General features: G+C 33.8%; 1 protein-coding gene across 1 annotated transcript; it reads right to left on the reverse strand.

The window, feature by feature from the left end:
- Window positions 1-6,196: 6,196 nt before the first annotated feature.
- LOC106119297 (uncharacterized) lies at window positions 6,197-8,319 on the reverse strand. The gene is made up of 2 exons (XM_013314211.1): window positions 6,640-8,319; window positions 6,197-6,489 (listed from the first exon to the last, which is right to left on the reverse strand). The coding sequence occupies exons 1-2, from the start codon at window positions 8,255-8,257 to the stop codon at window positions 6,197-6,199; spliced, it is 1,911 nt and encodes a 636-aa protein (XP_013169665.1). The 5' UTR covers window positions 8,258-8,319.
- Between the last annotated feature and the right edge of the window lie 5,579 nt (window positions 8,320-13,898).

Genomic DNA, 13,898 nt, shown 5'->3' on the forward strand with positions numbered 1-13,898 from the left:
GGGGGCAAACGAACAGCGGGAATAGCGAGGTGATCAACGACACCCATGGACATCTGTAACACCCATGGACATCTGTAACACCAGAAGAACTGCCGATGCGTTGCCGGCCTTTAAGGAAATGGTATGTTCGCTTCTTGAAGGTCCCTAAGTCCTGTTGACTTGGAAATACCGCCGAGGACAGACTGTGCCACAGCGCGTTTTTAAATCGTTCCAGTAGTTTTTAGTTTATTCGTTACATACACAATTCAAATTATAAATTAGGACAGAATAAAAGTGGCAGCTTTGTCACGATATTCTACTATAAAAAAAATTGTGAACACTACAGTAGTTAGTTTTTTTCGAAGATTTATGAAGGTTCGCATTACGATATTAGTGTTAGAGGGGTTTACACTGCAGAAACAATTATTTGTAATCATATGGTCTTCCTCTCTTTCGCATTGAACTAACAGACATGACAACGCGTCTTGATTTGACAGTGAAATTACCCGATAAAATAAATTCATCGAAGTATTTTGGTTATGTGCGCAAAATTGACTTGACTTTTGTATTTGAAATTAAGTACAAATTGGAGTTTTGAAAGGGTGTTTCATATAGGAGGTATGTAGTTTGTTACATAGGGTGATTTATTCAAGTTAACGCAGGTGGGGTGGGGTCAAAGGTGACACTGGCCAATAGCAGCGCCGACCGGATGTGGGGGAAATAGCGCGTAACCACTTCCGGTATTTTAACTTTTTTATTTATTTTTTAATTATTGCATCGCAAGTTCCGCCAGGTGTGATTTTTGAAGAGTTTGGTGATGGGAAAATGAACGGTACAAAAATATAAAAAATATATTTACACCCAAATTTTCTAAATCTGGTATTGAGAGAGTTGTCGCTTCTCTGTGGAGGAAGAGAAACAAAAACATATTTTAGATTTCTTTGTAAATCACTTCCTAATATCAATACTACACTACGTCTATAACAGCACTAGCTGTCGCCCGCGACTCCGTCTGCGAGGGAATAAAAAAAACCTAATTAGTAGCCTAAGTGTTGTTCCAGACTATGTTCTACATCTATGGCAAATTTAATCAAAATCCGTAAAGGCGTTCCGGAGATACCTTCAAACAAACATCCATTCATCGACACTTTCGCATTTATGATATTAGGAAGAAGTTCTAGACATTATTCATTAGAATCCTTTGGTGCGAATGGCGCGCTGTCATTACCAAGTCAAGTGACAGAATGATGAGTGAGGGGACCCAAACGTCGACATTTTATTACTAAAATCCTTACGGTCAGTGTTGCGCCAGTGCACAATGTCGGATTTTCTTCCTAACAGAAGTAAGATTGTTAGTAAAACCACTTGGTACGTTTTAAATGAAGGAAATACAAATTAATCGTTTGTTTTATTTATCTCGTGGCGTGCGACATCTTGCCGGATGTAAGCAGTTGACGCTAACAACTGTTTGTTACAGGATGTCTTATTACGCAACACTATTGAAAGAAATTAATCTTGCCTTTAATAATAATACCATTTTAATTTATAAAGAGAAGTCGATGGACTAAATGTAACTTTCTGGAATAGCGACCAAAATTGTAGCATACTAATATTATAAATGCAAATGTTTGGATGAAGGTATCTCCAGAATGGCTTAATGGATCTAGATGAAATTTGACATACATATAGAACATAGCCTGGAAGAACACAGAATACTGATCATGTTTTTATTTAATACTGCGCGGACTAGAAATAAGATAAAAATCCTTTATTTTTAGGTTTACAGCCATATCTAGTTAGTGATGTGTTATATCTATGTTAGTATTTAAAGTTTTGGGATGTATATAATTTTTAGGTTAGGCTATAGGTCTTAAATTCTTGTTTTAGTTACGATAGGTCCTTCCGGTCGATATTCAATGAATAAATTCAATTTATTCCGAAGAACCAACAAAAAGTATGTAAATATTCAAGTTTTTTTATGGTAATATTAAATGTTAAATATTAAAGCGTAAACTTTGAGTTTAGTTAGTTGTATATAAACGTAATTGAACCCAGGTTACCGTGAGTTTCTGAGACAAAAATCTCCGTTTAAAACATATCGTCATCGTCGTCTTTATTAAGAATGATGAAAGATAGAGAGGACGATATGTTTTAAATGGAGATTTTCGTCTTAGAAACTCTCGGTTAATCGTTTACTGCTAACTAAGTGACATTACCTACGAACAGCAATAAGGGCTGACGACTACGTCACTACGGCATTGTTTTCCGGTAAATTGGAACCAGTGATTAATTTGCTTAACTTCCCCTAACGTGTAATTTTCCCTGACAATTATAATAAAACCCCTACCCTCTCATCTGTCTTAACAAATCTATACATATAAATAAAATTGGAGTGTCTGTTTGTAATATTGATATAACCGTTTTTTATATATATGCTACATAAACCAAAATAAATATTTTTACAATTTTTGTCTGTCTGTTTGTTCCGGCTAATCTCTGAAACGGTTGGACTGATTTTGACAGCAATTTTATTGGCAGATAGCCAATGTAATAAGGAGTAACTTAGGCTACGTTTATTTTAGATTTCTTTTATTTTTAAAAATAAAATAATGTTGCAATGTCCAGTACCGCACGCAGCTCTAACAGTATTTTACGCGGACGAAGTCGCGGCTACAGCTAGTTTGTTGTAGGTCTTTCTAAATTGGACGTCGTATCTTAAATATTTCTATTTATTTAGGTGACAACAGAGTCTTTGCAAATAGATTGCTATGATTTCACTAAGATCAATGGTGCGGTAAAATTGTACACTTAAGAATGTAAGTTATCAATTATATTGTATTAAGTAACCTTAAATATATTTAGCGTATTTTAATAGCTATATGAACTTTCTAGCAGTGGGTTTCTGAAACTAAAATCCCCGATTAAAACAGTGTTATCTCTGTTTTGTCAAAGATAATGAAAGGGATGACGATATGTTTTATAAAGAGATTTTGATATAAGAAAGCAATCGGTAGATACGTCTGAATAGTCATAGATAATAGAGTAATTCCATACACGAATTTGACAGTAATTACGTTTGTCCAACGATTAATAAAGTTAATTTAAAACAGAGAATAATAATTTCTGCGAAGATTTCAAGGTCAAAAGCGTAACTCCTTTAATCTTTCACCATTGATAAGGTAATTTTGATGAATATAAATTTCTTTGGGCTTGTTTTTAACCTCAGTTTCGGCGAGGGGTTGGTCCTGACAACGATATCAGAAGATTCCCTTGGGCCCTTGTTACCGTCCTTTAATTACGTACACACCTATCTTCCTCGATTTGTTAGACTTATTTGCTTGGTTACACTTACAACTTTGTCGCATTCAATTGTAACAAGGAACTTTCAGATTTGTGGTGCATTTTGGAACGCGTTTACTTTGACAAAGTCATAGCAGCGAGAGATCTTGAGTTTCCTTGTAAACAGGGGAGATATTGTTTAATTTATTGGGACGTTCCCCGCTTGCTTTCGTGTTCTGTGTCAACGGGTTAATTTAAAATGTTAAGATAGAGTTACTAATTCAAATTATTTGCTTACTGAATATTTTTCTTTCTAGTTCTTTGTTGAAACTGTAATAAGTTGGATTATCATACATTATTTTGTATTATTAGTATTATTAAATTGTTTACGCATCTATCTATAGTTCCTTTTTTTTGTACTATGTTTTTAATTAACTTGTATAAAAAAAGCTAAACACTCGTATATTCGTCCGTATATTCGTCGTAACGTATATTCGTCCGGTGTCGGCACCGACTAGTTTCTAGCCCATCGGGGGGGGGGCGTCATCACGATGAGTGGGACTGATATTATTTCGCGGACGCGGCCCGGTTTTTTTATATAAGTTTATTATAATGTCTCAAGAAAGTTTGAATAATTTAAGTTTTTAATTTCTTGTATTCCAACTAAGCTCTATGCTTGTTCTAGGATATGGTTTACGACAATAGTCGTGTGGCGGGATTCGAAAACTCGACCACTTGATCGGAAATCCTTAACCATAAGGCTATTGGCGCTTACCTATACTTTTTTATTATTAAATTGGAAACCAATTAGTAAACAGCTAATCTAAAACGTGATCGTAGTATTGTTAAATGGGTCATATGTAGTACTTATGTTCTAAAAATGTAAATATATTTATTAAGGGGATTTAACACGGACGTTGTAATCTCGGTACAAATGGACCCGCAAATAAATCAGAGATGACCCGGGAGCGTTTAAGGTTTATGTTTATTTAATTTCACTGATTTATCAGGATTTTGCGGTGAATTGGACTGAATGTTAGGGAAAGTACTGTGGGTTAATTAACTATACTTATTCCCAGTTGTTTAGTTTATTTACTTGCGACTTTACTTCATAAATTTTTCATACATTTTTAGCCGATTTCGAAAAGGATGAGGTTATCATTCGACTGTATGTTTTTTGTGTGTTACCGCGTAGTTTCATTCCTGCTGTATCGATTTTGATTTTTTTAATCGAAAGATAGTGCTTGCAGTCGGTCTTACTTTTTTAATTGACATTTAATTATTTTTCTGAGTTTATTCTTCCTTTATGTACTGTTTCATTTTGCCATAGTATATCATATAATTAATCTAGACATAGACAAAATTAAGTACTAGAGGATGTTCTACCGACCTTATATTATACATGTGTGATATTGTCAAAACGATTGTTGGCTACTTGTTTTCAAGATAATTCGTAAACTAAATTAAATAAAATTGCGTTAGTTACTTAAGATTAATGGTATGGGGTGAGCAGTTAGTAATAAATACATCTGTCCGAGTGAAGGTAGCCAATGTTGTGGGATTACGAGCAATTGTCCGGGATAATCCTCGATCGACACCAGATTTAGGCACAAATTGTCCCTGCCTCTAGTTAATTGATAGCTACCAATTCCGTATCATTCAAAGTGATTATTAGCATCTGTTATTTAATTTCTGATAGTAATTTGTGCGTAATATTCCGGAATTAGTTATTCGTTATATTTCTATTCAAAGAATTGGGATGGAATAATGAAGTTTAACTCTGGATATAAGTGAGAGTAAATCTTAAAAGTCTAAGCATATAACAAGCAATTGAAGGCTGGAATATAACTTCGATATAATTAAAGCTTTCTTTTAATTCTTATTTTCTTAAAAACTAGATATCCAAAAAACTTAATTAGTGTAGCCTATGTGTTCTTCCAGAGTATATTCTATACGTATGCCAAATTTAATCGAGATCCGTTCAGCCGTTCTAGAGATATCTTCAAACACCCATCCACATCACATCCATCTAAACATTCGCATTTATAATATTAGTGAGTTAAATAAAAAGCTCTTCAAGGCATAAATTCGAAAGAAAATGAATAAATAGTATCCTATATCCGTTTTCTGGGTCTAAGCTTTTTCCTCACCAATTTTCAGGCATATCGGTAAAGCCGTTCTTGAGTTATAAATAGTGTAACTAACACGATTTTCTTTTAAATATGTAGATAGACTTTGGTATAGTAAGTCCTATGTAAAATGTATTGGTCTTCTGGTATTGGTTTTTGAGACCAAAATTTCTGTATAAAACTAATCGCTCCCCGTTATTGTTTTTGAAAAAAAAAACAGAGATAAGAATATATGTTAAATTGCGATTTTATTCTCAGAAACCCACGGTTATAATCTTAGAAAAAAAAATACATAAATAGATTATAAATCTATATATCTTCATGTTATTATTTTATTTGTCGCGTTATAAAATTAAAAACAAAACGAATAGGCTCAATTTGTGGATTGAGATTTCTTGTAGAAATCAACCACCGAAATTTTTAACCTAGAACGAAATAACAAGCAAGTCCGAGCATTCAATTTACTAAGTGGGAATGGACTGGCGTAATGACAGATTAGAGGGTTCCCGACCACCTGAGCAGGGCGAAATATGCAATAACTCAACCGCCCTCCACCACAGTAATTCACCCGGATCGCGGCCAATAAATTCGTCAGGGTGATTAGTACGTGCCTCTAAATGTGATACAAGTATGGAGAGGGCTTCTACACGATGAGCTAACCAACAAGATATTTATTATTGTGAATCTAATCTGTTGTCCTTCTGTTGTTAAATATATTTGTCTTATATACTTACGAAATAAACAAGTGATTTTTAATTAATTTTATTAAGTAATTAAAATAATAATTTTTATAAATAAATTTACTAATATTAAATTGTTAGTTTGCCTTCAGATTCTATCATATTAAGAAGATTTTCTTTCATTATATCTTTTTTAAGTTTATCCGCGACATTTCCACTGTTCGGATTATTTATATCTGGTGCTTCTTTTATATCTATGCTTGTTCCAACAACGAATAATTCTGATGTTCTGTTACAAGACATTTGATTTAATGTTATTTCAGGTTTGTTTTTATCAGTTATTTCACTAACATCCATGATTTCTGGTTCTTGGCGTTCAAGTTTAATACCACCGTATGGTTTTCCAGTATAATTTTTAGCACCTTTTTGAGTTAATGTAATCTTTTTCGACTTAGACTGTCCTCTATCAAAAGCTCTATCGTTGTACGCGTGCCCTTTCATGCTCCTATTACCGTAATCATTTTTTACAGTTTTATTGCTTTCCTTTTTATCTAAAATGGTAATATTTTTACTTTTTTTCGGGCGAATGAATGTATTATATTTTACAGGTTCTTTAAATTTAACTGGAGTTTCTTTATAATTAGTTCTTGGTGGACACAAGATTCTATTATCATCGGTATCTTTTTCTGCTATGTCAGAATAATTGTTCGTTTTACTATTTTTAAATAAAGTAACAGTTTTAGCAGCGACGAGTTTCTTTGTTGTGCTGTAAATTGATGGCCTTAATGCTTTACTAGTTGACGTATAAATAGTCGGATTGGAAGTACAATCAAAGCAGTACTCACTTTCTTTCTTGTTAGTGTTGCAATCAGTTTTAACATGAGATTTAGTAGAGCACGGTTTTTCTTCTAGTTCAGGGTATGCAGTTCTACTAATACAAGGTGTCTTTTGCGAAGGATCGTGCTGGATACCTAGATCTGAATAACGTAGAAGTTTCGGGAATAGTTTCCCTCCTGGCCCCTCGTTGCTCGGTCTGTTAAACTGCATGCTGTTTTCTTCAATTAAACTCTCCGTAGTCATTGATTTTTCCTTACGTGATATACACACGTGCAGACAACTACTTCCACCTCGCTTTCTTTCCTTCTTCTTAGAACATTTTATATAAATCATAGCTGGAATACACCAGCATATTTCAAGGAACAGAATAATTGTTACTATCACCACTTTCTTTGATGCAAAATGAAAATGTACAGACTTAGGTTTAGCAGGTTTTTCATAGAAATCTGTCATTTTACTTAATTCCTTCGTCTTGTTAACCAAGCAAAGTACACTGTCTAAGCCGAAGTACAAGTTCTCGTCATTCAAATGCGGTAACACTGTGTTCATAAGCCATGTTTGAAAGCGTTTATTAAATTCTTCTTCGTCGGCCATTCTAATGGATCTTAAGCAACTCTTTGCTGTATCATAATATTGAAATAGTACCGTCCCTGATTCCGGTGAATTTAAAAACATGAACGATTGGTTTTTAAGCGGCAGGAACATTATTGAAGAGTTATTACTCCAAGTAACACTAGGCATGGGTATTTTTAAACCTTTATCATCTTTTTCGTAATAAACTAGATTGTCACAGGGAGAGGTGCCGGTGCTCGATGAGGTGAACTTCGGAGGTGGGGCGATGTTGATGGCGACTGACTTGAGGATTCTGACATTGGGTGCGCTCCAACTGCTGCCGTCAGTATCTAAGTATTTTCTAACATCATCGTAGAAACTGAACATTCTCATTGCACTCTTTTTGCTGACCGTACCGCTGTAGAATGCGAATTTAGTGATAGGTAGAAGCCATTGTTTTAAGTAACCTCCTAAAGTATCGGATACTGCAGTGGTTATGATGTCATTTATTTGTGGATCTGGGCTAACATTTTTGATAGTTTTGTAAATATCTCTAAAGTATGTTAGCAAGCGTTTGATGTATTCTTCATTGATCTCATCGCTGGTGTCAAGAGGTGGGATAAGATGTTGGGAATACCTTCTAGCTTGGAGCAGAGCTATGTCATCTCTTGTCCATTTGTTTTTTGTTTTATCGTCGTTGGAATAGAGTACGGTGCCGACGTTTGGTAACATCTGACTGTAGCTTACGGTGACGCACAAGACGAACACCAACGCAACATTTACAGCTGCACTTCTGTACATGTAAACTGAATTATAAAATAAATCTTTATAAAACTTACAAAAAACCCTTTTCAAAATGTCAATGTCAATTGTTAATGTGACATTTTTTGTTTTAATAAAAAACTTGCGTGACAGTTGTACATAACAGATTATAATTATTTTTATGGGAAAATTGTCCAATAAATTTTATAATGATAAAGAGTAAAATAAAATATTATAAAATTTTTTCGATTTTTTTTAAAGAATGAATACGAGAAATTGGTTGCAATAGAACCCCATTGGTTCGAAGCTATATCTTTAAATAAAAATAAATCTTTTATTTATGGAAGGAGGCGAAAGTAATATTTTAGTTTCTCTCTTACCTTTTTGTGTCTGTACCGATTACGATTACATTTTTGTGTAATTAACTAATATTCAGTTTACACTAGAATATTCATGGGTCATAAGACTCCATTTTTTTACGTAATGAAAATGAACAAAGAACATTCTCCTCTCTTACTTGTTTACAATAAAGGCTGCAAGGTGTGTCAGTAGCCAGTTCTTTGACAATAATCGTAGGTGTCATTTGACGTAAGAACCTTCTCATATGTGGAGCCAACTCAACAAGGGTGGGTATAAATCACGCGGAGTAAAAGGAGAAGGGTGCTGAGGGTTGTTGGGCGTTTCTGTGTCTTATTTTAATTAAACTACTGCAAACTGTTTAAGTTTAAATGACGTCGTCGCTTGTTTTTCAAACACTGTAGACTTATTTCCACACTAAGTTGGATCCTTAGCGTAGTTTTAATAGAGGAAGCTAAGAAATATTTTCAATGAATTCTTTTATTAACCTACGCCATTTTGTTATAACTACTACTCACAAGATTAGTGTTTTAAAATCATATGACCGAATTGTAAGTGCCGTTTAATTCATCCAATTAAGGAGACATTAAGTCATAAAGCATATTACAGATGGCGTGACTTACGTTTGCTAGTATACGTGGTTAATTGTCACAGAGTAACAATGACTGATGACCTGTCTGTTATTAAACTGCCTGTTTGTAATTAAACTATTAAGTAACATTCTACACTGCGGGCTTACAACTAATTCTGTTATGTTATATGTTATTTTAACAAATATGTTTAGAGTTTACACTTGTTACATTTTACTAATATTATAAATGCGAATGTTTAGATGAATGGATGTTTGTTTGGAGGTATCTCCGGAACTGCTCAACGGATTTTCTTGAAATTTGGCACAGATGTAGAACATAGACGAACATGTAGGCTTATTATATTTTTTTAATTACGCGAGGAAGGAGCCGCGACTGACATCTATGTTTTTTTTTTAATATCATAAGGTGGCAAACGAGCGAGCGGCCACCTGAAATCGCTGAAATAGCGAAGTGACCGTTGCCCATGGACATACGCAATTGCATATGCGTTGCCTACCTTTAATCGGCGGAGGAAAGAAGAAGCACAAAGAGAAAATATTTTCCCTTTCCATGCATCCTCTCATCCGGAAAGTCCAATTCCACTTACCATCCATTCCTTATAAGAAAAAGGGTGGGAAGGGAAAGAGGACTAAATTAGGCCTCTGCGACGCACACTCATCAGACGAAACGCGGAATTGCTTACACTTCCCGTCTGTCTTCTGTGTGGTCGTGGTATTTCATCGGGCGAGCAGGGTCAATTCGTGCGAAGATGTTAAAGCGGGTTCTACCAATGTTGACTGTAATATAAGTATTAGAAAAATACGTCGCCTAAATATTTAAAATGCCACCCAAATTCACACGAATTATGTCGCGGGCCTTGCTAGTAGGAAAATGAAAATTATAAATTAAGTTTAATCATTTAATAATAATTAATCTCTCAAGATCTTTTAAGAATCATAAAATAATGATTATTATATTCCCCACTAATTATATTTACACAATTAAGATCACACATCAATATAACTTTATAGCATGTGACATTCACTAATTAATATTCACGTGGTTATGTTACAATTCTGTGTACCAACATAACAGTATTGTGTTACACGTCATTAGGGATGTTACATCGTTAGGGTTATCAAGGATCAAGTGAATATGAATAGATCGAGATTTGATTGTTTACGCTGGTAATAAATTCTGTTGATAAGTTTATTAATTTATATAACATTTTTGCTTAGTATTTAGGTATTATATGTTAAAAAGTAAAATTTAGTAAAGTTTTCTTTTTAAATATCATCAGCTCACTATACGTCCTCACTGAGGGGCTCGGTGCCTACCCTAAGTTAGGGGTGACTGGGCTATAGTCAATCACGCTGTCCCAGTGGTATAGTTGGTGGGTTTCTAAATTTATTTTAGGAATATTTTACAACATTAGGCTAACCCAGTTCTATAATAAAGTGTTTTAGTATTATCATTGTTTCAAAGGACAATGTGGAGTTATGTATATATATACTCGTAGTTCTTCATTCATTAAATTAATTTACCGTGGGTTTCTGACTCCAAAATCTTTGTTATAATCATATTGTTATCGAAGATATTGGAATAAGAGATATTCGTCTCAGTAACTCACGGTAAAAGTTTAACATTTAACTAACCAAACGAGGTGAAAAGCTTTTTTTTAATATCATAAGGTGGCAAACGAGCGAGCGGACACCTGAAATCGCTAAAATAGCGAAGTGACCGTTGCCCATAGACATACGCAATTGCATATGCGTTGCCTACCTTTAATCGATGAAGGAGAGGATGCACAGAAAAAAACATTTCGCTTCCCATGCATCCTCTTTTCTGGAAAGTCCACTTCCACTTCCCATCCTTTCCTTATAAGAAAAAGGGTGGGAAGGGAAAGAGGACTAAATTAGGCCTCCGGGACCGAAGATTTTTCGGACTCTACTTTCCGTTTTTTTTCGTTATCCCATAGTTTCTAACAATAGTAGATAAATCTAAGATGTCTAAATAAGTTGATTAAGGTTCCCCCGTATTGTGTGAGTTATTGAGGTGGGAATTAAGATTTATTGGCGTTTAAAACGTTTGCTTAGTACGCATACTTTATCTACCATACTCAGAGTCTTCTATTAGTCACTATATGAGAGCCTTAATATAGATATTTTTTGATAATATTCTTGTGAAGTCTTTGGTTCACAAAAACTTAAAATTATTAACAAATTTGTATTTTGTATGTAACAAATATGCTTAAAAACTACTGGATCGATACAATATATTTAATTCCACGCGGACGAAGTCGCAGGTAAGATCTAGCTATAAATGAAATGATAATTAAAGTATTCATCATCATCATCATCAGCTCACTATACGTCCCCACCGAGGGGCTCGGAGCCTACCCTAAGTTAAGGGTGATTAGGCCATAGTCAACCACGCTGGCCAAGTGCGGGTTGGTTGACTTCACAAAACTAAATTAAAGTATTAGTGCACTAAAAATCATTAAATGGTTATTTTTATGTTGAGATTTAAAATCTACACTAACCGGCCCTTCTTTATAGAGACTCTGAGTGCGGTTTAAATTCTTCCTACACATATGTATTAATCGTATAAATTGCAATCGAGTACGTAATATATTGTTAAGGAGTAACAAAGAAATGAAAACTTTGGCGTTGCGTTCAGGAAATTACATTTCGACTCAATTTCCATAGCAGTAATCCGAACGGAAATCTACTCATGCCATATCTTAACTCCGAACGCACCTTTTGCCTCTTTGTTAAAAAGCTATGACTTTTTAAAATTTTGAATAAAAAAAACATTCGCAGTTAAAATGTTTCGTTGCAAATGTTTTTATTAAATCATATTAATATTATAACGAATATTTGGATGGATGGATGGATGGAGTTGTTTGTTTGAAGGTATCTACAGAACGGCTCAACAGATTTGGATGAAATTTGGCATACGTTTAGAACATAGTTTCGAAGAACTCATAGGATACTAATTATGTTTTTTTTCTTAATTTTGCACGGCCGGTTCCGGGCGACAGCTAGTGCTCTAGAAATATTTGGATAATTGTGAATAATATAAAAACTTATTATCATATTAAAAATGTATAAATAAACTAAGATTAAAAAGTATTATTTTACCAATTTTACCATTAAAAATAGATTTAAAATATTAAACATACGAACTCGCAAATGAATGAATAGATTCTGTACAAAAAAAACTTAAATAAACGCTATATAAACACCAATTTTTTTCGTAAAAATAAAATCACAAACGTAAAATCACAGCGTGAAGATTTTGGTATTACAACTATTAGATGGGGCGCCACCTAGCGGCAATGATTGACAGCTAATAACCGCAGATTTCCCCCGGGACAGCACAATTTGTCCTCCCCGACTCCACTGCGGATTGGAATCATCGACAAGTCAGGATACCTGACAGCCTCTATCGATACTGACAAGTGACAGACTGCAATTATTGCATTGGTATATCTTACTAATATTATAAATACTAAATATTATGCGAATGTTTCGATGAATGGATGTTTAAAAGTAACTCTAGAGCGGTTGAACGGATCGCGATGAAATTTATCGTACATATAGAACATAGTCTGAACACATGGATTACTAATTATGTTTTTTTTTTAATTCGCGCGGACGACTGCTAGTACTTTATATATCAGAGAATTAGTTTCAATATCGATAACATAATATGTATTACGAAAAAAGTACGTTACGTTTTTAAATTCAATTTAAAACTCAAATAATACTTTTTTTATTAATAATTCAGCCGTTTGATAAAGCGTGATTTTCTGACACCAAAATATCTATAGAAACTAATAGTAATCCCTATCATTAACTCTTATACAGATATAACAATATGTTTTAAAAGGAAATTTTGGTATCAAAAACTCACTGTTAATAAGTTTCGATATGTAGATGACGTACGAAAAAAAATAAAGTTATCCCCCCTATTAATATAATTTATTATATAATCTAACAAATATATTTTTATAAATACTACTTACTTGTATGAGTCTCGGACAAAGTCAGTGCTTCTTATTTTTCTTTGTTGATTTTTTTTTCAGTATTCTTCGAAGTGTTCTCGGGAATTGTGTATCGAATTAAATAAATAATTAACTAATAACAGTTGAAATGTCAGCACAAATGGAATAACAAATAAGCATCGCCCCGAAATCGCCTATCAATATTTAATTTGACCAATGATTACGTAAAAATCAATTAGTTTTATTAAAATTAGTCTATCGTTTGGTTAACACTTATCCGCGTTCAGTACGTGATTTTTAATAAGAATTTTACAATTATTTCTGTTATTTTAATTTCGAAAAGATTTAAGCAAAGTTTTATTATCATAAAACTGAATAAATCATAACCTATCTGAATTTGCGCGGTGCAATTTGACAGATGTCATCGCAATGTTGCCAGTTACAATGACGATGATTTCCCGCGTCAATAGAGCGCGCTACCGGCGCGTGCCGGACATCGGTACACGTGCCACACGTCGGTAATAACATTTAATATTTATTTAAATAATTGGAACACTGATTGACATACACCTGGTTAGGAATTGGACAATTACTTACAGAATAAAATATTGTCATGCTTTTTTAATGTTATTCATAAAGTACTTCAGAACAAAGATTGATAACTGATAGATATTGGAAAATGCATAAAATGTAACTTTTGTTGTGAATTGTAAAAATGTAAATACATACATAAAAGATACAG

Source organism: Papilio xuthus, unplaced genomic scaffold (assembly GCF_000836235.2).
Source record: "Papilio xuthus unplaced genomic scaffold, Pxut_1.1 DF827461.1, whole genome shotgun sequence".
NCBI classification, from domain to species: domain Eukaryota; kingdom Metazoa; phylum Arthropoda; class Insecta; order Lepidoptera; family Papilionidae; genus Papilio; species Papilio xuthus.

Excerpts from the sequence above, each read along its gene's own strand:
- LOC106119297 (XM_013314211.1), bottom strand. The coding sequence starts at position 8,257 with ATGTACAGAAGTGCAGCTGTAAATGTTGCGTTGGTGTTCGTCTTGTGC. Across the intron at positions 6,490-6,639 it reads ATTCATTCGCCCGAAAAAAA|GTGCTAAAAATTATACTGGA; the intron begins GTAAAAATATTA and ends TAACTCAAAAAG.